Source organism: Eschrichtius robustus, chromosome 2, assembly GCF_028021215.1.
Source record: "Eschrichtius robustus isolate mEscRob2 chromosome 2, mEscRob2.pri, whole genome shotgun sequence".
In the NCBI taxonomy this organism is placed as follows: Eukaryota; Metazoa; Chordata; class Mammalia; order Artiodactyla; family Eschrichtiidae; genus Eschrichtius; species Eschrichtius robustus.
In genome coordinates, this window is record NC_090825.1 from 107,783,972 (window position 1) to 107,809,782 (window position 25,811).

At 38.7% G+C, this 25,811-nt stretch overlaps 1 protein-coding gene across 1 annotated transcript; it reads left to right on the forward strand.

The window, feature by feature from the left end:
* The first annotated feature begins 2,965 nt into the window (after window positions 1-2,965).
* Window positions 2,966-19,074, forward strand: MINAR2 (membrane integral NOTCH2 associated receptor 2). The gene is made up of 3 exons (XM_068534395.1): window positions 2,966-3,130; window positions 15,223-15,450; window positions 18,895-19,074. The coding sequence occupies exons 1-3, from the start codon at window positions 2,966-2,968 to the stop codon at window positions 19,072-19,074; spliced, it is 573 nt and encodes a 190-aa protein (XP_068390496.1).
* The last annotated feature ends 6,737 nt before the right edge of the window (window positions 19,075-25,811 follow it).

Here is a 25,811-nt window from a genome sequence, read left to right on the forward strand (position 1 = left end):
GAGGAGAAGAAAAGAAAATATGGTTAATTAATATGTAGACAGTTTTGCCTAGTGAACTGTATTTAATTCTATTTTTATAATTCTCATGGTTCAAAAGATAATAATTCTGGGTCCAAATCCAAGGGATAATGATGCTTTTATTAAAATTTGCTATAAAGAGAGAGAACAAATGATTACATGCATGGTAAGAGTTGAGAAGCCCCAGATATCCAGATTTCCACCAGATTGTTCCTGTAATATAACTCTTTATTTATATTTATTTATACTCTTTGTCACTCTAGAATGAAGGTGTTAGTGACAGCAAAGAAATAGAACTCCTAAGACAGTATTTGTCCAATCACTGTCAGGTAAAGTTTTTGTAGAGTTAAAAGGACAACAATGAAATGGGTGTTATGTGATCAAATAAATTTGGCAATTGCTAGAGTTAATGAAGCAGAACTTCTGAGTCTTCCATGTGAGTTTGTGCGTTATAAACTACCAGAAGAGAATACAGAGTATGTCATAAATATTTTTGGCGTTGGAATTCTTTTTTCACTGGGCATGGTTGATTGAAAAACAGAGCACTAAGCCATTTTTTTAATCAAATTTAATTGGATTTTCAATTTCCAATTTCCAGAGGGCTCTGGAAGAGACAACAGCCACCATTATTTATTGAGCGAAGGGCTTTATGAGGTTCTTAGGACAGGACTCATGTGAGGAAGGAAGCATCCAATAGGGCTGCTCTTTTGTAATGTATCCAGTATAGAGGCTCATAAAAGGAAAGGGAAAAATATATTATCAAACAAAAGATAGTAAGAGTATAAACAAATCACTCTGAAATTTCAAAAGAGGGAAAAATCATTTCCCCTACTAGAGAAAATATGTAAAGTTTTTATGAAAGGCTAGGTATCAGCAATGGCCCATGAAGTATGATTAGGAGGTGGTCAAAATCCAGGGTTGGAAAGAAATGTTTCCAGGCAGAAGGACTGGTGTCAGCAGAGGCGTGATTTGGGGGTGAGGAGGGGGTGGGGTTTGGCCATAGCAGGAGAGGGAGGAGTAAGCTTGATTTCCTGATTATCAGTCATGTAGGCTACCCATAGGGATAGTAGTGAGAAGTAAGAACTGATGGTTTTGGGGTGACAGTAGACAAAGGATGGTGGGAGAATGTGGAGAGTCAGAAACTGAACTTGTAAACAGAAGGAGATTGTATACAAACCTCTGGGCATCTAAAGCACAGTGGAGGAATCTAAAAGGAAGGACGCCTGAGGAAAACTGAAGGCTCATTTCACCTACCTCATACTTTGGCTAAGGAAAACTTCTAATCAAATATATTTGGATCTGGGTTTTGTGTCTCCACTTGGCCAATATAGAGAGCCAAAGAGAAGTAAGGTTCTTCTTGAAGATGTGTGTTATTCCCCAAAGAATCTTTTAGGAAAAGCAAACAGCCCGAGAAATAGTTGTTCATTAGATGTGTTCTGGCAGCAGCCAGAAAAATCCAGAAAGTACTAAGTACATGCACATACCCATAACACACTTGATTCTTCAAACACTTGTGATTTAACTCTTTTGTTATCAACTGTCATTATGAAGTACCTTCTTCTCCAGTAAGTGTATTGATAAAAACCAGTCAAACTTATTTCAAATATTGTTGACAGTGATAGAGTTTGGGTCCAAAAATTCTTACAGAAAACATTGGTTGTTTAATCCAGTTTGCAACTATCAGTAGGACAGATGATTGTTTTAACACCCTCATGCTTTTTGTTATAAAGAAGGTAAGCACTCTCTAGTGTCTTGCTTGATTCAAGAACATCCTAGCTGCTGAGTCTAATAAGCTATAGGGCACTCTTCTGAAATCTGGTGCTGATACATTCCACACGTGACCTCATTACCTCTGTAATAAAATCCTTCCTGCTGAATCAGATGGGTTTGCAGAGGCACAAACATAACAACCTATGTCTTTTAAAAACTGCTGATGTGTCTGTCCTTTGCCTTCTCAAGAGTGGGAAGGTTCCCTCTTTCTCTAGATGAAAATCCATACTTTCCCGGTGAGAAGTATGGTTTGCCCAAGGCAGAGTGGCTTGTAATGAGAGAGCTTATCTCCCTTAAAGTCATCGTCACTTCCTGGCTTAAGGTCCGCAGCCTCACTCCCACCTCGGCTCCCTGAGTAGCAGGTGGGTTCACTTAGGACAGCACGTCATCCAAACCCAGCAGCCATGTTCTCCTTTGGTTCCAAATGTACTTTGTGAACACCAAGACCCATCACAGGAGTTTATACAGCTAGGAACAGAGTCAAAGAGACCTCAGATAGAGAATGGGTCAAAGCAGTAGTTTGGGGCACTGCATTACTGTAGCAAACTATCAGATTCTTGCCATTTCCCTACTCGAGCTGAAGCTGACAACCTAAACACGGTTAGATTTCACATGAGCCTGAGACTCTGGGAGTCAAAACATGAGAAGAAACAAGATCCCACGTATCACATGTGAGGCTGTGCAGGCAGGGCCAAGTCAGCTGGGTCAGCTCGGCAATGTTCAGAGAGAAATATTAAGTAATGTCTCCCTACAGGTGATTGTTTCATGTGCTCCAAACTGTGGACTGTTACCCTGAAATTCTGGCAGCCTTATCCAAAGAGTAGCTCCTCTTCAACTGTTATTCCTAACTCTGTGTGGAGAGACATTACGTGCTACACATACCTAATTTTGGTATCCTATCCAATTTAATGCGTGTGGGCCCAACTGTTCCATTCAACCACTCTAAATGCGTGCACACACGTGTGCGTGTGTGTGTGTGTGTGTGTGTGCTGAAAGGTAAGACAGCGTGCTACATTGTTCCTGTGTGTGGATGTGTCATTTCGAGAGTAGTTTCTGAGCGCAGCCCAGAGACCTGGTTTCAGATGCCTGTGAGGCATTCTCAGGCTCATTAATAATGGACGGCTCTGACAGCAGCAGCCTTGCTCGCCTTTGTTTTCCACCGTAGATGAAGGCAGACATGGACCTCTCTGTTTTGCCAAATAACAACCATCCTGACAAATTCCTGCAGCTTGACGTGAGGTCTTTAATGAGGAACTCAGCCCTTCTTCAGGCCGGTCTGGTGAGGTTTCCGGGAGGGAATTACCCTGCTGCACAGCACTGGCAAAACCTCATCTACTCACAGGTAAGGTCTGGGAGCACATAAATATGCGGGCAGGGGCTTGCTTCTTTCTCATTATTGGCCACTTCATCATTTGTGCAAAAAGAAAACTATAGGGAACAGAGTACAAGGTAGCTGCTCACACTTGCCATAGAAAAGGTCTTTCTCTCTTCCTTAGCATAAGGAGACTTTCTCTGATCACTTTATAAATTCTGTGAATTTTCCCAACCATTCATTTTCCTCCAAGCACTAGCTTCTCAGCCTGTCATTTTAGATTTTGCCTAGCCCTCATTTTATACCTTCCCTTTAAATTTTTTCAAATCAATTACTACATTTGCAAATAAGGCTCTGGGGGGAACCCTACCTCTATCTTTTGGGTAGTCTAAGCGTAAAGCATCAGAAGCTTACATTGTGTGGGCTCATGCATGGCCTCTGAGAGAACTGAATCTTGCTTCTGCCTCATTTAGACTGACTCCCTTTCATCTCATGCAAAAGAGACTCAAACAGTGGAACAATGTCAACCTAATGATGGAAAGAAAGAAAATAGAGAGAACTCTCCACCTGGGAAGGGTGCTGGCTATTATTTTAGAGGTTCTTTTTTTCCCACAGGTGTCCATGTGGGCAAGACTTAACAATCAACCTTCAAACCCAGACTTCATTTCTTGCTTTCTTCTTTTGCATCTTCCTTCTTTTTGCTAACCAAAGGAGAAGAATAAAACTGTGATGAGTTCCATGTGCTGAAATAAACATAAATAAACTTGACTGTTGCACAGCTCATGAAACAGGAATAATCTTTGTTTAAGATGTGAGGGCTAATGGGGTTAAGGGTTAGTCAATTTAGAAACAGGAAGAAGCATGTCATTTCAGAACAGATGTGACTGACCTGCAAACCCCTGCAAATCATTAAATCCTTTGGAGTGGCTCAAAGTCCCTAAACAGAAATTTGTTTTCTTTTAAGAAACAGTTGCTACTCATGAGTCCTGGTGTAAAGTGACTCCTTTGTGGTGTGTTTGTGGGCTCCTCGGGACCTTTATCATGAGATCATTCAAAATCAAGTACACTTGGATGATTATGTAAGTGTTTCCTCCATCTATGAGGATTTTAATTTATTTCCATTGTAAGGCAGACTATTATGAAAACTAACTTTTCAAAAATTTTACATCCTTCCCTTTTGTAATCCTCAAAACCCATCCATACACACCTTTTTGGTGGTTGCTTTTTTTGTGTTTTGTTTAAGTTAAATGTGATGAAATTTCTCCTTTGTCTTACTGTTTATATCATGGAATAAAGTGATTCAAAAATCAATTCAGAAAACCTTGGCCCTCCTGTGCTATGAAGTTTAGTCTAAGAAAACATATCCAATAAATTCCTTTGAGGTTGGAACACATCGATCTAACATCTTTTGTTTAGTACTGGAGCTGACCTATTTCCTTCATGTGGAACTTCACAGTTTAAAGCTCTGTTGAATGTTGTTCCTAAACCTGAATGAAATGCAAATTTTTAAAGGGCATCTCTTTCAACAGGCCCTGATGTGTTGATATAGTTATTCAGGGCAAACCAAGAAGGTAAAAATCTGCTTCATATGTCTTTGAATGTTATCGGTAATTGTAAACTATAGATAAACTTTATTAAGTTATACTTTTACCCTAAAATAAAGTGTTAAATGACTGAATAAATATTTCAGTTCAATATACTACTGAAATAATGCTTGGAGAGAAGGAGTAAATCAATTACAAATTTAGTTAGTTGGGTAGGTGTGGCACAGATTATGAGTAAAAACAATTATATTCGCTACTTTAGATTGCAACATGTCAATAAGTAATTCTTCTCTCCTGGCTGGATCTTAAAATCCAGGAGTGATATATTCATTGGCAAAAAAATAAATCTAAAAGAAATGAATGTATAAAAGTTTTAAGTAGCTGTGGTGATACCTGGAATAAGGCACTGAACATACCAGGTGAATTTAGGTGTTAGGGATGCAGAAGGTGGTAGGCAGCTGTTAAATAGTTCTTAATTTAAAACCCTCACTCTGTTGGCTTAATGTCTCATTCTGCTGGAGAGACATTAAGCCAATTGGGAGAACGTTGAATAAAGAGATTTGAAACTTGGTTTCTTGTCTCAAATCCACAATAAACCAATTTGAGAGACATAAACTATGGCCCTTATTCAGTCCATGCCTTAGTATTTCCATTTGCAAAATTAGGATAATGCTCATTTTACATATTTCCTTAAAACTGAGAGCAAATAAAATAAGGTAAAAACAATTGACAGGGTTTCCTGTAAGAGTATAAGAAATGTGTATCATCATCATCATCATCATCATCATCATTTGCCAGTATTCCAAAATGTGTTAAAATTACCCTATCATTAGAATTTGGAAAATAGCCAATAATACCACTTGCATTTTTTGATGTATACGGTGGATACAGGGGTGTATGTGTGCATGCAGGTGTTAGGGTATGTAGTCAATACATCTGTCAAGCTATGTGGCTAACTCAAGCAGTTAGATTTTATACTCCCATGAAATCCACACAAACTTCAGGGTGGTGTCAGCTTACCCTTTGGTCTCATACCCTCCATGTGCACGGTGTTTAGAATTCAGACTACCTCATGGAATGTCAAAGGACTTAGCCTACAAACATTGCCTTCAACGTTGGTAGTAACTCAACAGTTAAAACAGAGGTCTCCTAGGGACTTGCCTGGCCGGCCAGTAGTTAAGACCCCGCACTTCACTGCAGGGGCCACAGGTTTGATCCCTGGTCAGGGAACTAAGATCCTGCATCCTGTTGCATGGCCAAAAAAACCAAAAAAACAAAACAGAGTACTGTATTTATATCCATGATTTATCTTTTAAGCTTTTTTAAAATTCACATTCCACCTTCAGAGGCAATTCTCTAAGCCGTTTTACACAAACGGAAGCAATACCGTACGTATAGAAAAGTAAGCACAGATGTCCTCAGACATGCCAGTATCTCCAGACACTGTTCATGCCCTCTGTGTGGATACGCAGGTCACCTGTATTTGCAGGGAGAGAGTACAAGCAAATATTTCTTGATTCCACTAGATTTATACTTCTTAAATTCTTTCAACTAGAGAAATAAAGAAGCTTCCTAATAAATTTCTTTTCAGTGCAATGAACAAACTTTTGCCAAAACCTAATGTTTCTGGTTGTTAAAATAATTTGGGGCATGTATCTGATGAAGGCATCTGGAATTGTATCCCAAATATTTCTGCCAATCCCTTTATAAAACGAGGTAATAAAAGGAAAAAGCTGATTCCTTTTTTTTTGGTATAAATGATAAAACATGTTTTTTCAGATACTGTGGTGGGATTTTTTTTTTTCTGATTAGAAGTTAGACTTCAGAATCTTTTCAGGTTAATCTATTTCTTATATCTTTTCCTGGCTTCCATCACATCTGTTTGAGAACCCAGGGGATTTCTGTACTAAACCTGTGAACTGGAACAAAAGACCAAGGGTAAGGAGGTTGCTCTTCCCTTGGTTTCTACACAATGTCATTTACTGGGTGTATTTCCTAATCACCTTTCCTCACTTTTTTTTCAGTCTTATAACTCTTTTCCCCTTAAATTCTAATGTCTCTTCTTTCTATCTCAGTTTCTTTTTGGTATATCATAACTGTATTTCGCAATCTGCCTCTGAACACGTGTCATGCCTTCTCCTGGACTGTCTCTATTCCCAATACTCCATTTCCTATTTCAAAAAGAACAGCCTCCTATGTGCAATAGGCTCCCGTTTTTAAGCTTATATTTGGGCAAATGTTAATAGGACTTTTGAGGTACTTAATTTATTGTCTAGGAAGTAGATTGAGAAGCATCACTGAGCTGCTCAGGCAATTATCAGGACATGATTTATCAAGTTATGCTAAATTTACACAGTTCACAAAATCTCCAGTGGGGTCAGAAATTCACCCTTGGATGGTATGCTGCCAGAAGCATTACCCACTTTGTCCCATCACGCTGCTCCCAGATGAGACCCAAATGCCTCTGGCACTGAAACTGTATTAAAAGCACTGTGTGTGTCACAGGAACACATGTGGGACTCCAGAGCCCAGGTTACATGGAGAGGAAGGCAGGAGAGGGGGTTAAAGAGAGGTCTGGGTCAGACCAGGAAGGCTTCAGAGGGTGTTGTCTAGATTTTTTAATTGTATCCTGAAAATTTGGAGGGGTTGATGAAAAATTTTAAGCAAGAGAATCGCATGATCAAATTTGTGTCTCATAAAGGTAACCATGCTAGCAATTTGGAAAACAGAATTATTGTGGTCAGTGAGGAGCTGCTTTCCAAGAAGAGTTGTCTGTGGGCTCACATGTGCAATATAAACAAAATGCCTTGTTTGCATTGTGATTATGATAGGAATTACATTGTATGTATAGACCAAACTGGGGAAATGGAAGTCTTTTGATCTTGATTCTCCCAGTTCAGGGACATGGTATATATTTCCATTTATCATGCTCTTCGTATAGCCTTCAATTATGTCTTATAATTCTCCACATAGAAGTTTTACATATAGTCGTAAGGTTTATATCTAAATACTTATAGTAATTACTGCTCTCAAGAATAGGACCTTTTAAATCATGTTTTATAATAAAGTATTACATATGTTATTGATTATTGTATATTGATTTTGAATCCAGAAATTGTATTAAAATCTATTTTACTTTGATGGTAAATATCCCTGTAGATAATCATGTCATCTACTGTTTTGTTTCATTATTTACAACCCTTATTCCTTTTATTTATTTATTTAATTTTTAGTGTATTGCTCAGAACTTCGCGATAACATATGAATGTTTGTGATTACTGGCATCCTTGTATTAATTCTGAAACCAAGATAAATGCTTCTAATATTTGAACCATTAAGTAAACAGTGCCCTGGAAGTTTTGGGCAGATTCTCTTAGTTTAAGAAAGTTCCCTACTATTTCCATCTTGCTAGGAAATTTGCTCTAAATATGTTTAAATATTTTCCAAATATTTTTCAGAATGTACTGCAAACTTCTGTGTTGTTTCTTTCCTGATAATTGGTGAGTCACATTAATCTTCGAATATTAACCCATCCTCCTGATAAAACATCCTTTTCTGGTATAAATCTTTCCTATCCTGGTATATAAAATATACATATTGTAGGATTCTGTTTAGCAATACTTTATTAATGATTTTTTCATTTATGTTTATAAGAGAAATTGGCCTATAATAAATTACCTTTTCTTTTACCTACTGCCCTTGTCTGGAGTTTATACCAACTTCATAAAATGAGTTGGGGAGTATTCCTTGTTTTTCTGTATTCTGGAAGAGTTCAACAAGATAGAAATGAGATAGAAATAAGGTAGAAATGATCTGTTTCAAGAATGTCTGAGTGCTGATTACAACACTCATTCAGCCTGGTGCTCCTAAACCTGTGTATAGTTGGGGTCTATTTTAAACTATTGATTCAGTTAGTCAAATGATCACTGGTTTATTAACATTTCCTATTTTTTCCTTAATTAAATTTGGTAAGTTATATTATGTGGGAAATCGCCCAATTGCGTGTAAATTCTTAAAGTTACTCAGATTATACTCCTATTACACTTCTTATTCTGTGCTATGTAACTTCTCATGTTCCTTTTACATTTCTAACATTGTGGGTTTGTATCTTTTTTTTTTCCTCAGAAGTATTACCAGAGATATTTTTAATCGGTTTAGCCTTTTCAAAGAAATAGCTTTCAATATGGTTGATTCTCTCCATTGTATATTTGGGTTATTTTTCTTCATAATATTGATTGATTTCTCCTTCTATCCTTATTATTTCATGTTGACTGTTTTCTTAAATTTACTCTGCGGTTTCCTTTTAAGGCTTTGAATTAGATGTTTATTACTTCACTAATTTTCTCATTCTGCTTTTATAAAGTGAGCATATATGCTTATAATATTCCCTCAAAAGCTATTTCAGCTCCATTTTTCATTTTCATTCTGCCTAAGTTTTTAAATTCCCATCATTTATTTGAAATGTGTGTTTTAATTTCTACAAAATGTGGTAATTTACATTATCTTTTTGATATTAATGTCTAAATTTCTAATAAGTTGTCTGTGATCAAAGAGCATGATCTATATAATATTGAATGTTTGAAATTTCTTTTAGAGTCCAGGACATTACCAATTTTTGTAAATATTCAATGTATTTTTAAAATGAGTATTTTTAGTCGTTGAATAATGACATCAGTGTCTTTGATCAAATGTGTTGGTTTCATTGTTCAAACCCTCTTTATATTTAATAATTGTTTTATCTGCTTGGTAAAAAGTTATATGTATAAATTTCTCCTAGTTATCTCAAGTTTTGCTTTATAAATTTGAGGTTATTTTACTAGAGGCATACAAGTTTAGAAATATTATATTTTACTGATTATGCCTACATTTATTCATTTTCCACCAACACTTTTTCACCTAACAGAGTCTTTTACCTGAAAGTTTATTTTGTCTGATATATATACTTTCTTAGTAGTTAGGCTAGATTATGTTGTGGAAACAAATATGCCCAAATTCTTAGTGACTTGACTCAATAAAATGTATCTGTCATTCACACAAGATCTGTTGTGGGTGGGAAAATTATCCTAGTGGCTTGCTTCCAAGTGGAACCCAGACTGTTCCTTTTTGAGGCTCTATTAGATCAGAATTTTTATGATGCTTGTAGCTAGAAAAGAGAGAGAGACTAAGCCAAGGATCAGGGATTTTAGGGGTCAAGCCTATGTCCCAATCTAGCTGTTGTATGCCCATGAAGAAGAAATGGGTTTGCTGAGCACCTAGCCAGACTCTGCCAGAGTCTATCATTCTGTTAAACATATATATACTTATATATTTCATCTTCCTACACACAGCATTCATCCTTCCCCAGAGGCACTAACACCAAAGTGAGCCAGTCACTACATTTAGCGGATGTCCCAACCATATCATCCTATACTCTTTGTTGGAATAGGAACGAGATCGCTACAGTAATTCTTCCTTTCTGAATGGGAAAAATGAAAGACGACAGACACTACCCAAAGTAATTCTGAGATTCCACTGAAAATAATGTGTGTGGGTCTCCTTCCTTGAAGGCGGGGAAGGTGGATTAGGCCATGATTCTGCTTTTTAGAAGACTTCCTGCTGCATTGTTCTCTAGGGTCCCCAGTCCTACCCACTAGGAAGCTGCCCCTTGTTCATCATTCTCTTTTGCCATATCAGAGTGGGCCCTCCCTCGAGGCTGTAGAAGCTTCAAAATTTACTCCTATTTTTGGATATTTGGAGGCATAAGGTTATTGTTATTTTGTTTTATAATTTTGAACAATCAAAAGCTTTTAGGTCTAGGCTTGTGGTTTCTTTGGTCATACATATCTTCTAAAACTTAGTGTGAGCTATTTATTAATGTAATCATATCTGTTTTGTTGAGGTCAGTTCTATAGGTCAATAAACACACCTTTAGTTATCTTAAGGCATAGCTCTCAAATAGGCTTTTTTTCGTCTGCGTCGCGAGGGCTTCCCTCTGCTGTGTCGGGTCTTCCTTGCAGCACTCGGGCCTCTCTCCTGTGACAGGCTTCTCTCTACTTGTGGTGCATGGGCTCCAGGGCACGTGGGCTCTGTAGTTTGCGGCACACAGTCTCTCTAGTCGAGACGCGCGAACTCAGTAGTTGTGGTGCACGGGCTTAGTTGCCTCGCAGAATGTGGGATCTTAGTTCCCAGACCAGGGATCGAACCTGCGTTCCTTGCATTGGAAGGTGGATTCTTTACCACTGGACCACCAGGGAGTCCCTCAAGTAGGCTTTAATGGTTTGCTTTTCTGCCTCCATTTCTCCATCCTTTAACTCAATGACAAACACCTGGAGGCAGTCAGGAATAATAGTTTTGAAACCACACCCTAACAGGACCTTTACCCTGAGTCACTTCGTTCAGCTAAGAAGTTTGTTTTTATTTTTTAATGTTTCATTTGATTTTTCTATTTATTTATTTATGCATGCATGCATGCATGCCTGCGTTGAGTCTCTGTTGCTGTGAGCGGGGGCTACTCTGTTGCGGTGTGCGGGCTTCTCATTGCGGTGGCTTCTCTCGTTGTGGAGCACAGGCTCTAGGGCGCGCAGGCTTTAGTAGTTGTGGCTCACAGGCTCTAGAGCGCAGACTCAGTAGTTGTGGCACACAGGCCTAGCTGCTCTGCGGCATGTGGGATCTTCCTGTACCAGGGCTCGAACCCGTGTCTCCTGCATTGGCGGGTGGATTCTTAACCACTGCGCCACCAGGGAAGTCCCAGCTAAGAAGTTTTAATCGGCGGGTTTTTTTTTTTTTCCTCAATCCATTTTTTTAAATGATTCTATATCTTAGTGTTTGAGGTCTATAAACAGTCAGATTTTTAACAATAGAAGGCATCAAATTTCCAGAGTTTCTCTACTCTCTTTCTTCTTGCAAACTATTCAGTTCTTTCTCTAATGTCATCTTTTTCTTGTATTACACCAGCACTGTGATCCTTGTACATAAATGCTCTGATTATTTATAATAACTCTCGTACAGCTACAGGGGATTAGATTCCAAATGACCACAGATGACACTTATACCAAACATTTTTCACTGTATTATGTGAATAACCATCAGTCCGGCTTCCAATATCCCTTTCATCCCTTTCCACTTCTTGACTGCTAAGCCAATGCCCACATTTGTAGAATTTCAAGATATCACTTTCTGTATTAAGAAACGTAGGCTAGGCTACACTGTAATGACAAAATATCTCTAACTAAGAAGAAGAAAAGCATTCTTGTGCATGTCTGAGGAAGGGCAGATGGGTCTAGGGGGCAACTCCTTTCCAAGCAGTATCCCAGGGCTTGAAGTTCTTTCATCTTAAAGCTCTGCCATCTCAGAGTCCTTGCTTACAGTGACACAAAAATGGAAAGTGAGGAAGAATGAGCCAGAAATCTTGTTGGAGAATTCAGGGGCTCAGCTTGGAAGTGGTCTCTGTTACTTTTGTCCACACATCATCAGAAGAGCTGGCCCTAGTTTAACTTCAAACAGCCTAATGAAGGCAGTCATCCCTTGTACTCAGGAAGGGAAAACAAAATTGCTGAGTATTTAACCAGTCAAATACCAGCTCTTGTTTCTTTATATTTGCCTGCTATATCTTTTTCTATACTTTCACTCTCATTTTTTCTGAGTCGTTATATTTTAGGTATTTCTCTTGTAAATATTATATAATTAAATTTAATTTTAAAAATCTGATATGACAGTCTGTCATTTAAATAGAGGGTTTAGTCTATTTACATTTAACATGATTATTTCAAAAATTTTTCTATTTTCCTAAGACTTTCTCCTCTCTATTCTTTGTTTCAGGTTTCTTACCTTTTAGATTAATTTTCCTTTATCCTTTTTCTTCTGCTCTACCAATTTAGAAGCTATACATTCTTTCTCTATTTTTTAGTAATATCTCAATACTCTCACTGAAATGCTTTCTTAAAATTTCCTAATTAAATATATCTGTTAAACTTTTAAATGTACAGTTTCAGTTTTCTCTTATCTTAAAACTCACAAATTAGTGGTTATTATTATTTCTATTTTACCATAAAATCAGTGCTTCCTTAGATTTCTGTATATATTTGTCAGTTTTTTGTTTTTTGTTTTTTTCTTTGTTTTGCCTAGCATTCCTTCTTGCCTCTTAATCTTTCATTCTATTATCAGGTTTCTTCTTCCTGAAGTACGTTTTTTAGAGATTCCTTCTTTTTTCACCTATTAATTGTATATTCTCAGTGTTTGTCTGTCTGAAAGTCTTCTATATCACTCTATTAAATGATAGCTTACTTATACATAAATGACATAAATAATGATTAAAGTGTATAAAGGGTAAATGGGCAAAGCAATGGTTAATACAGAAGAGCCTAGGTAAGCTTTGAAGTGTTACTTTCCTTTAAGTATTTTTAAAAAGAAGTTATTTTAGAGATTATATGAGTAAAATAATGGAATTACTGCTGTTTCCTTTTGTTAAATGTAGTCCATCTAGAATGTGGAGTGAAAAGTTAGAATCAAATACATGCTTTGTTTCCTTTCTTAAGAGATTTTTTAAAAATTTATCAAAATACAGAAGAACCTCAGCCATGATTAGTATTTTCTATTTCTTCCATAAAATTCTTAATAAAGTTATTCTATTAATTTTCCCTTCACATGTCCTTCAGACATGGAATTGTCATGCAATGCAAAAATAGATGGCACCAAGTTCTAGGATGAACATCAAACATTCAAGAATATAATTTAGAATTAAGTGCTTGAATGTTCTTTTAAAAATAGCTCTGATTATTTTTCTGTCTTTTGTATATTAGTTTTTCAAGGTCTTTATACATTGTAATAGAAAGTATTATTTTTTTCTTAACCCCCCAAACTGTATTTTTCTGATTTATAGAGCTTTCTTATTTAAGAAGCTCAAGGAATAATCCAGCAGGCAAGAAAACTGACAAAGTCAATTTTTCAATGTCAGAAGAATTATTTCTCTTCAAAGATAATCAAAGATATCTAGCCTTGAAGAAAAAAACTTGAGTCAGAATTATGCTAAACTGAAACTATCTAAATTTTGTATCAAATTGTTTTTTCTCAATTCAGAAACATTTTTCATGAGGTCATCCATCTTAAAGATAAACACTAAGTCAAGATGATTTATTATTTCATTACAAACTTCAATATTATGGAATATAAATTGATTTTGAGCAGACCAACGACCTAATAAAGTCAGAGATGATCTCCATTGATCACTAAGTATGTAAAAAATGTCTGGATTAAGAAAATTAGCTAAACCTAAGGCTAAAGAGAATGTGAATGGTTTTGTCTAGATGATTTTTTGCCAGCCATTTCAGAAGGAAACTATATATAATATTAGTTCACAACTTAGCTTATATAAACACATATTTAATGTGACCTATATACCCCAATAGATGCTGAGGTAATCAGTGTATTGATGATTATAAATATAACTCAGAAAAATATTAATTGCTATTGAAACTTCTCTGTTTAAGAAGGCTGAAATATGTGAAACACATTTATTGAAAAAATTCCTGTAAATTAATGAAATGTGTCACCAGTTTTTAAGGGTTAAACCTAAGCGTTCCAAAAATTAACTTATGTGGAGTTCCTCTCCCGTGATGCCCCATCATAAATGAGACATTCCTATAACCTTTTTTTTCTTCTCAATTTTATTTGGCCAATGAACAAATTTTAATCTAAAATTTTTCTACCTCTGTGATAGTTTTGTAGTCATGAGGAAAAAAAGCAAAGTAAAAATATGAAGGTCATACCAGACACAGAAGAACCACTTTGTATGATTCCATTTATATAAATGAATACAAACTGACCTATGCTGTTATCCTACTGGTTATCCTTAGGGAGGGAGAGGGACAGTAAATGGAAGGCAGCATGAGGTGTGCTGGTAATGGTTTGTTTCTTGGTAGTATCTTGGGTTTATTTGGTATGTGAAAACTTACAATATATGTACTTTTATAATATATACATTTTTCTACATATATAGCATGCTTTAATAAAAAAAAGTTTTTAAACATCTAAAAGTCAGAATTAGAGCCTTCCAATAGCCAGCTGGTCTGTAGCTAGCTACATATAGGAGTGCAATGCTAAGTTAGTCCAGTTCGCCAAGCTGCCTGAAATAAGAGTCCTAAGGGAGTTCCCATGAAAGCCAAGGCATAACTATAAAATGCCTTTTAATCTTGATTTTGCTGGATTAATACAGCAATGTTAATTTTTTTTAATCAGGCATGGAATGCGCAAGTAGAGAGAAGTAAAATGTCAAATCTCAGTGCAAGTAAGCTGGGGAAAAATGGCTTTGCTTAGAATTCTACTACTTGAATTAAAGAACATTGTCCTTTCTCTGTTGTTATAAAATAGCATTTTAATGAATGATTACTGAAGCTCAACAAGATCACATGCAAAGAAATAACTCAATTAATGGTAGGATCCTAGGTCAAACTGGATCCTAGAATTCTTCCTTCATTCATTGTCCTAATCTGTTGGGCTTCCAGGCAGAATCAGCAAGCTTTCAGGTACAGTTATTTCACGTTGCCTTCCTTGTCATCAGTGACCTATTGGTAAGACAAACTTTGTCACTGTGCCTCCTGACAGAGAGAGAAGAAGAATATTACTGCTCAACGAATGAGGAGATCCAGTGCGGAGGGTGCTGTGACCACAGAGAGCCCCCCACCATCCCTGTCATCAGTTCTGAAGAATAACCCACTATACAGTGATGTGAGCTTGGAGGAAGCTATGGAAGAAAGAAAAAAGAATCCTTCATGGACCGTTGAGGAATATGACAAGCATTCCCTGCACACAAACCTCTCTGGGCATCTGAAGGTACTCAAGGCAAAGAATCAACTCCTTTAATTGATGAGGGAGATCAGTTAAATAATCCTAAAAGAAATGGGTACTGAGGTGAAAGGCACTCTTCACTAGGCACAAAATTTCCAGATTTCAGGTCATTTTGACCCCTGGCTTCACTTTCTCTCTCCTAGTCAGTAGTTTCGTTTATTTATGTGTTTTGTGTTTTACAATTTCAGCAATTACCAGCATCTCTACAGTGTAGAGAGAAAGAAATGGTGTGACACAGAAGAAGGGTTTACCTGGAAGGTATCAGGTTTTGAAAGTTAATTTGCCAGATTAAGTATGTTTTCCTCTAGTTTTGTGATCATCTGTGTTCATGAATACTTAAGAGTTCCTTATTCTACATTTATTCAAAAATATTGACTAAATGCTCTGTCTTAGGCACAGTGCAAGGCAGTTCTCATCAAAGATCATTTTATTTGAAGCCTACTCAGTGATTTAAGATTGCAGATTTACATTTTGGACATTTTCCTGTGTCTCAGTAACAAAACAAAACAAAAACATTTCAACACAGGAAAAGTATGCAATGAACTCATTCACCCAGCTTAAACCCAATTCAAGTTTTTCTTTTCTTTCCTTCTGGTGTCACCCACCAAATAGAGGGTCTAGGAATACCTGAAAAGCAGGGAGAGAGGCCCTCTGTTTTCTGAGTGGACTGGATTCCTACCCAGCCTTGGCTTGCCTCTGCCCACCCTAGGGCCAGAAAGGTCTGACATTTTCCAAGTACATTTCCTTTAACAATGTATGTCTGTTCTAAGCCCCATACTTTAATCCCCTACAGATTTTTCCTGCTGAAGGGGACAGCATTATGTCCCTCTAAAGTCCTACACTTTTTAAAATCTCAAGTGTGCACTCCTTGAAATAGTGTCCAAAGTCTTTGGAGTTTCTTAGTCTCCTAGTGGATTTAGTGTATCTCCTCCTTAATGTAGCCTCTTTTCCAGAGACGTTTCCATAACAGATGCTCCCCCCTAGCAACAATAATCTTGTGTTTTTTATCAGGAATCTAAAGATCAAGACCTCTAGGAAATAACCTTCTGCAACTAGGAAAAAGTGTGTTGATTTATTTCACAAACACTTCTTGACTGTATGCTAGAGCCTCTATTCTTTTCTTTGTTGTTTACATGAATGACAAAGGGACTATGAAGGTGAATATGACTCTCCTTGCCCTCAAAATTTTATCTAACTGAGCAAAGTAACAATAACTCTAGACAGGACAGAGGAAATGACAAGATAGAGGAAGAGGATAGTGGATAGAGGATAGGAAGAATAGTGGAAAGTGCTGTGCAGATTCAGAAGAGGACAAAGTCACACTGGATTATAAGGAGCCTTTAGGAAAAAGTTAATTTATGCTGGACTTGAAGAATGTGTACAATTCCAGAAGACATAGGTTGTTCGTGTGAGTGGAGAGGCCCTCTTCTGTCAGAAGTAGCAAGAAAAAAGGCACATATACAAGAGTGTGAGAGAGTTTGTCAGAACAATAGGTAGTCCAGTTTTGCTGGAGCTACAGTTTAAGTGATAGAATAATGGGGGGGAAAAAGGCTAACAAACAGACTCAAAAAAAAAAAAAGTTCAAATGTAAGGCTAAAGAAACTGAACATTATTGACACTGAGGGGTAATATTTTGTTGGACAATACCATGACTTATGCTTAGGAAGACTGAACGTGAGTTGCTGGATGCATTGCTTTACGAAGACCAGGGCCGGCCCCCTCCCCACCCGTCCTCTACCTGCACACTCACCTCAGAGCAGAGGCCCGTCAGGTCAGAGGCCTGTATGCAGACCTCATGATGCTATTTTGAGAGATGCTTCTGGAAATCATGGCTTTTGTTTTTATTAGGATCTCTTCTTGACCTCATCATTTCAACCTCTTTCATCACCGTCCCTACCCATATCTCCTAATTAGCAGACAGAGCCCCCAACCTAATTTCTGAAATCTTTTCAACTACTTTACAGGCCATGAAAGTTCCATGTGCTTTGGGCCCCTCCCATTTTTCTAAATTACTAACTTTATGAACAAGAAAGGAGAAAAGAAGCCCATATTTAGTTACAAAGGCAAGCTATAGGCAGAATGTAAGAGAGGATAGTCTCCATTATGGAAGTTCTTACTGAAGAATGAGGCATTAAACTTGCAGGCAAAGTGCAGGCCTCTGATTAGGACACAGACACAAATGAAGGATAAGAGTGAAGTAGGCAAGGATTTTTAAATCAGCTATCTTTTTGCACAGGTCATCCAAATTTTATTTTAATGTTTTCGCTTTTGTAAGACTGGGAAGTTGAACCTAGTAGCAATGTGATGGAAGAGTTATATTGCCATCACCAGAATCCACCCAGCTCCCCTTCCTCTTTTAGCAGTCTGAAGCTAGTTCATTACCCTTGTGTCCAGCCATGGAAACTGGCTGACTTTAAGTCCACTGAGCCTAGAGAGGCAGAGAGAAGGTGGGCAGCCCAGCTACAAGCCATTGCAATACTCCAAATGAGAAATAACAAGGCCTGAAGTGGGTCTGTGAAAATAGAGATTCAGCATTCACCATAAATTTGTTGTATGTCTACTAGATGCCAGGTATAGACACTGAACCATTAGCACTGAAAAACAGCAGGAGAAAATAGGAGGGAAAAAAATATATATGTGTGTGTGTATATATGTTTTAGATGTACAGACAGTAGAGTGTGCAGATGATTTATTGGACATAGGAGATGAAATTGAGTTGAAGACAATTTCTCAGGGTTGAATGGGAGACAAGGCCAGGGAAAGAATCAGAGACATGGGGATTAGGAGGTGATGTGGGAAAGGATATACTGGGTCCTTTCTCCAGAAGGTCAAACAGTGCCAGAGTTTCTGCATGCCAACATGCTGTATTCTGCTACAAGGAAGACCAGAAGACTGAGAAGCATGGAAAAGACTCTTTACTCTTGGTCTTACTCCCCCTTCCATGGAAGTCAGCTTCTGGATTTACTGAAAAACTCAGCGAACATCTTTATCCCTATTATGCCAACAAAATCAAACCCCCAAGGCTCCACTAAGGCAAGGAATTTTAATTTTATTTCAACTCACTAACCTGATTGACGCACAGTATTTATGAGTTGTAAGAGACACGAAATTAGCGAAAAGATGACAGAAACGCTCTTGTGTTTCTGACCCTGCAATGTGAGCAATTTATTCAGTAAGCCATGCAGACTTCCTAATGAATTCTCATGCAGACCTACAGGTTGAAGCTGAGGATTCCTGGTCAGCCAGGAGGCTGTAGCTGCATGTTCCTGCTATTCAGGGAAGCCTAGCCTCTATTATTTGAGCTGTGACACTTACACCTCACTTAGGACAGTGTGAATATGGACGTACAGTACCTATACGGCCTTGTTCTGCAAGCTCATTAAGTCTGTAACACTGACTGATGCTATTCTTCGTGTAATTTTCTTTTAGGAAAATCCTAATGACCTACGGTTTTGGTTGGGAGACATGTACACACCCGGTTTTGATACCTTACTGAAAAAGGAAGAAGAACAAGAGAAGCATTCAAAATATTGTCGTATAGGTCTGATTTTGCTCCTCATTGCCTGCATCTTGGTTTCCATAGTAACCGTTAGCACCTTTTTCACCTAAAGAAACTGCCATAGACACAGTGACTTTACATTTCTTTAAAATCTTTCTAAATAAACATTTGCAGAAAAACTTGTTTACGGAGTGTGAATGTATTGTTGATGGTTCAGTCAAATGTAATTGTCTCGTAGAATGCAAACGTTGTTTGAGATATGCTAACTTTCTCTACTTTGTCCTGTGAAACCTTTGTAAGAATCCCAGCCTGACATTTGTCCTTTGAGAAGCAAGAATTCTGGGGATTGCAACCACTGAAAAGTTAATACAGACAACCAAAATTAAACACTTTGATAGCGAACAAAACAGCACCAACAACTGTCAGCAGCTTTGTCCTAATGCTTACACTATATTCACCTTGTATTTATTTCTAATTTTATTTATTTTTTTGTTTATTATTTTTTATTGGAGTATAATTGCTTTACAATGTTGTGTTAGTTTCTGCTGTACAATGAACTGAATCAGCTATATGGATACCTATGTCCCCTCCCTCTTGGACCTCCCTCCCCCCTCCAATCCCACCCATCTAGGTCATCACAGAGCACCGAGCTGAGCTCCCTGTGCTGTACAGCAGGTTTTTAAACACTGTTATCACCCTCCTGTCATCACTAGGAAAGTTGAGCAGATCATTTTTTGGCCAGCTGCCAGGTATACAGGATACAAGCTTCTGGTCATGCTGCCTGTTGGGTTGGATTCATGCTGTTTTATCTTCCTTTATTCCTGTTTAAGCCAGAAAAAAAAGGGGTAGGGATATTCAAACGTATTTTTATTTTCCCAGTAATCCTTTATAATGCCTCAGTTTCATGTTGCAATTTTCATAGACCTAAACTTGGACAGGCCCTAGTTATATAATTAATCACATTTAGATCCAGTTGTGCTTACTGATTGATCCAAATTGGCTAGTGTGACCCCTGCTGGCAGTCAGGGTATATCACCAGCCCTGGCCCTAAAAAAATCAGAGGGAATGCTAAGAGAACAGCACTTGAATACTAACTGTGCCTTTTGCTAAAACTCTTGGACCCTGAGCCAGTCATTCTCTCTGAGAAAGGATAATATCACCTCCCCAGTAGGGCTTGCCTAAGGACTAAATAAGAGGCATAGATAAGAGTAATGCCTGGCTCCTAGTAAGTAGTTGCCTAGTTAACTGCGGTCGTTACCACTAACATGTTTTGTCAGCACCTGAAGTCACCTTACTTTGCATGCAGATATCTGGGAACGTGGTTCTGGGCACAGAAGGAGAAGTAAGTCACCACCCTTCCCTTTCTCCTTGGACACCCTTCCCTAAGTTCCTCAACCCCACTCCTTTCTCCTCTTTCAAGACTCCTCCCTGCCCCCAGACTATCTCAGGCAGAAAAAAAAAAAAAGGGACATTCTCCTCTTCCCATTTAGTCAGGTTTTGCCCTTTTGGGGTTGCCATATCATTTTGTTGTTATTTCTCTTAAAAATACTTGAAATAAAGTGCATTAAAATACAGCGTGACTGTACAGTAAAATTGTTGTGCACAAAAATTCTCTTAAGCATATTTCTTATTCCTCCTCTTCTTTATGATAGGTTCTAGTGCCAGTTAGAACTGAATTAAGAAGCAGTGAAGGTCCTGGGGGCTTCCTGAGGGCAGGCACCCCCTCACTGCATATGCCTCGTAGACAACAACTTGCTATTACTCTGTTTTCAAAGCTTGAGTGTCCAATGTTTGCCTCTAAGGGATTCAAACATGTTCAGATCTCTGCTCCACATGGAAAGCATTTGTGCTGCACCAGGTTACATCGGGCTGTCCAGGGCCACGTACAGGTAAGGCTCTCTAAAAGCACGAAGCAGAGGTAAGCATAGAAGTATGAAGCTGCCCACTTCATCTCATTACCCTTCTTTGCTGCCCAGTCAAGTGTTCCTCTGTTCCCTCTGGCCCTCCTCTACTCTCATCTACCATACTATCCAGTCATTTGTCTTTCAGCTTGAATGAGTTTATTACTTTGCTACTGCTCCCAAACCAGTCTTCATTTTCAGCCTTCAGTATAACTGAAGAATCAAAATATGTTATTGTCCCTCATCAGGTTAATGTTGTACATCTACACGAGAGGGAAAGTCATAAGTAGAGAGAGTACATCCATGTGTGCACTAAAAATCATACCATGAGGGCAGTTCCAATTTCTCCTTCAGTACGGGTTTTGAAAATGGCTCAAGCAGAAAAGCCATAATAAGATCATGGAAAATACAGAGATGACGGCCCTAAATAGGCTTAAGTTCAAATATGGGCTTTCTGAAAAAGCTCCAATTCAGATTCAATGAACTAATGCTTTAAAAGCATTTAAATACAACCCCTGGCACATAGTAGGTGGTCATTAAATAATAACTATAATTATCTTCAAAGAAGTGACCATTTTAATCACTTCTTTTAAATTTTTTAAAATTAAGACTGGGAGCTATAAACTCTTAAATAATAATGGTTTCAAATAGTAATCTTTCCCAGGTTCTTTAGAACGTGCACCGCCCCCCAAAAAAATCTGGGGGGCTTTTTGTTTTGTTTTGCTTTGCTTTTGTATATTAGGTTAGTGTGTGGGAGGTCTAAAAGCAACTAGAATCGTAATTTTCTAGAGAAAAAAAAATTCCAGCTGTGGATACTTTTTAAAGTGCTGCTCTCAGATTTAAAAGAATTATTTTTTAAAAAATATCTGTAACCCATTAATGGCTATTCCAATTATATTCATGTTGCTGTCACCTAGTGGAGAGTTTGTGGTTGGAAGACAGAAGGGCGTGTGGCTGTTGTATTTATCCGGAGAGCACTCCTGCCATCTGGTGGTTACATTTACTGTGCCGGCCCTTAACCCATGAAAAAGCCTTTTACCAAAGGGACATTTTACAGGTGGAGGCCTAATTCTGCCTCTGTGGTTAGAATCAGTGTGATCAGATGGCCAAAAGCTCCTGTCTTCCCTCTTGCAACCACCAATTTTGATACCATCTCATCTTGCAAGAAAAGAGATATGACTGACCTGGAGTCATCCTGACATTTGAAGGCAGAAGGGTGATCTCAGAGATCACCCCGTTCCCAACCTCCTCAAATTGCTTAAGATGTTAGGAATATTAAATAATTTATGGCTTATTTCAGATATAGTATGGCCTGAATTTCTGAATTTTTAGCTCTCCGTATTGAGAGTGTCTTTATTTTTTAATTCCTCTTTTTCCTACACCTATTGTTTATTACCAGTTTTTAAATTCTCCTCTCATATAATCAAAAAGGTAATTTTATCATCTATGAGAAATAATTTTTAAAACTGTAATTAGATAGGGCTGTTAAATCTCAACCCCTCTGGATTTCTACTTACACAGTCACAGAGTCTGATGGACTGTGCTTTTTAGAGGAAAGATAACTTTTTTGGTTCCTTCCAAATAATCACTTAGTCCAGGCTCTTGCCCAACTTGAGATGAGAATATTCAACCAAAGTGAGCAACTTCGGAGACTGAACACAGCTTTCTGCCAGAGCAGTTGTTCTGCTCTCATTTTATGGACCCAGTGACTCATGTACCCGATCAAATTTCCCTCTGTGCAGACTGCTGGAAAAATTCAGGACCAAATTGGGGCCCTCTCTTCTTAAGAAGTATGAGGACTTCCTCGTGTGTTTTTCCTGTCCTGTCCTCATTCATGGCTCCATTTCATCGTCCATCCTTTGCCTCATCTTTCTCACTGCCTCAAATATATGGTATATCACAGTGCTCTATTTTGTAAATGCCTTAAACCTATTGAAAAGATGCAAAGCATATAGAGATGAGTACATAGAGAATTGTGTGTGTGTATTCTATATGTGTCCTATGTAAATCAAAACTAAATACAAAAGACTATCTCAAAAGAAGATTTTGAAATTAAAAATATCATCTTTTAAAGAAGGAAACTAGTATTTTTAGTATAAAGTGTTCCCTGACTAGGTTTCTTTGGCCAGAAGAAATGAGATTCAAGACTCACAGTTTTATTTATTCTGTACTACCGTTTTCAAGTGCCTGACAAAAAGAAGAGAGTAAGAATTCTTCTTGTGCCCATTAAACCTGTTAGTTTTTCCCAATTAAGAAATGTGTTAAAATCTCTCACATTTGAATTAGCTTCAAGGTTGGTGAAACACTGTGTAGATGATTACCTGAATAATAAAACAATGGCTAGGCTACATTCAAAACTTCATCAGTCAGTATAAATGAAATAGCAGTTAACTAAGCTTCTTTCTAAAATTATATTATTTTAAAGGCCAGGAGGAGACCTTCACGATGGTGGAGGAGTACGACGTGGAGATCACCTTCCTCCCCACAAATACATCAGAAATACATCTACATGGGGAACAACTCCTACAGAACACCTACTGAACGCTGGCAGAAGACCTCAGACCTCCCAAAAGGCAAGAAACTCCCCACGTACCTGGGTAGGGCAAAAGAAAAAAGAAAAAACAGAGACAAAAGAATAGGGATGGGACCTGCACCTCTGGGAGGGAGCTGTGAAGGAGGAAAGGTTTCCACACACTAGGAAGCCCCTTCACTGGTGGAGATGGCGGAGGGTGGGGTGGGGGCGGGGGGTAAGCTTTAGAGCCACGGAGGAGAGCGCAGCAACAGGGGTGCGGAGGGCAAAGCGGAGAGATTCCCGCACAGAGGATCGGTGCCGACCAGCACTCACCAGCCCGAGAGGCTTGTCTGCTCACCCGTCGGGTCGGGCGGGAGCTGGGAGCTGAGGCTCGGGCTTTGGAGGTCAGATCCCAGGGAGAGGACTGGGGTCGGCTGCATGAACACAGCCTGAAGGGGGCTAGTGCGCCACAGCTAGCGGGGAGGGAGTCCAGGAAAAAGTCCGGAACTGCCTAAGAGTCAAGAGACCATTGTTCTGGGGTGCGCGAGGAGAGGGGATTCAGAGCACCACCTAAACAAGCTCCAGAGACGGGCGCGAGCTGCTATTGGCATGGACACCGGAGACGGGTAGGAGACGCTAAGGCTGCTGCAGCCGCCAAGAAGCCTGTGTGGAAGCACAGGTACTATCCACAACTCCCCTCCTGGGAGCCTGTGCAGGCCGCCACTGCCAGGGTCCCGTGATCCAGGGACACCTTCCCCGGGAGAACGTACGGCGCACCTCAGGCTGGTGCAACGTCACGCCGCCTGTGCCACCGCAGGCTCGCCCCGCATCCATACCCCTCCCTCCCCCCCAGCCTGAGCAAGCCAGAGCCCCTGAATCAGCTGCTCCTTTAACCCCGTCCTGTCTCAGCGAAGAACAGATGTCCTCAGGCGACCTACACGCAGAGGCGGGTCCAAATCCAAAGCTGAACACCAGGAGCTGTGCAAACAATTAACAGAAAGGCAAATCTCTCCCAGCAGCCTCAGGAGCGGAGGATTAAATCTCCACAATCAACCTGATGTACCCTGCATCTGTGGAACAACTGAATAGACCATGAATCATACCAAAATTGAGGCGGTGGACTTTGGGAGCAACTGTAGACTTGGGGTTTGCTTTCTGCATCTAATTTGTTCCTGGTTTTATGTTTATCATAGTTTAGTATTTAGAGTTTATTATCATTGGTAGATTTGTTTATTGATTTGGTTGCTCTCTTCCTTTTTTTATATATATAAATTTTTTTTTTCCTTTTTCTCTTTTTGTGAGTATGTATGGGTATGCTTCCTTGTGTGATTTTGTCTGTATAGCTTTCACTTTACCATTTGTCCTAGGGTTCTGTCTGACCGATTTCTTTCCTTTTTTTTTTTTTTAACTATAGTTTTTAGCAATTGTTATCATTGGTGGATTTGTTTTTTGGTTTGGTTGCTCTGTTCTTTCTTCCTATTTTTTCTTTTTTTATTACTTTTAAATTTTTTTAATTTTTAATAATTTTTTTATTTTAATAAAAATAAAATATTTTTATTTTAATAACTTTATTGTATTATTTTATTTTTTTCTTTCTTTCTCTCTTTTTTTCTCCCTTTTCTTCTGAGCCATGTGGCTGACAGGGTCTTGGTGCTCTGGCCGGGTGTTAGGCCTGTACCTCAGGTGGGAGAGCCAAGTTTAGGTCATTGGTCCACCAGAGACCTCCCAGCTCCACATAACATCAAACAGTGAAAGCTCTCCCAGGGATCTCAGTCTCAACACTAAGACCCAGCTCCACTCAATGACCAGCAAGGTACAATGCTTGACACCCTATGCCAAACAACTAGCAAGACAGGAACACAACCCCACCCATTAGCACAGAGGCTGCCTAAAATCATAATAAGGTCACAGAAACCCCAAAACACACCACCGGATGTGGTCCTGCCCACAAAAAAGACAGGATCCAGCCTCATCCACCAGAACACAGGCACCAGTCCCCTCCACCAGGAAGCCTACACAACCCACTGAACCAACCTTAGCCACTGGGGGAAGACACCAAAAACAACGGGAACTACAAACCTGCAGCCTGTGAAAAGGAGACCACAAACACAGTAAGTTAAGCAAAATGAGAAGACAGAGAAACACAAAACAGATGAAGGAGCAAGGTAAAAACTCACCAGACAAAACAAATGAAGAGGAAATAGGCAGTCTACCTGAAAAAGGATTCAGAGTAATGATAGTACAGATGATCCAAAATCTTGGAAAGAGAATGGAGAAAATATAAGAGACATTTATCAAGGACCTAGAAGAACTAAAGAGCAAACACACAATAATGAACAACAAAATAAATGAAATTAAAAATTCTCTAGAAGCAATCAATAGCAGAATAACTGAGGCAGAAAAATGGATAAGTGACCTGGAAGATAAAATAGTG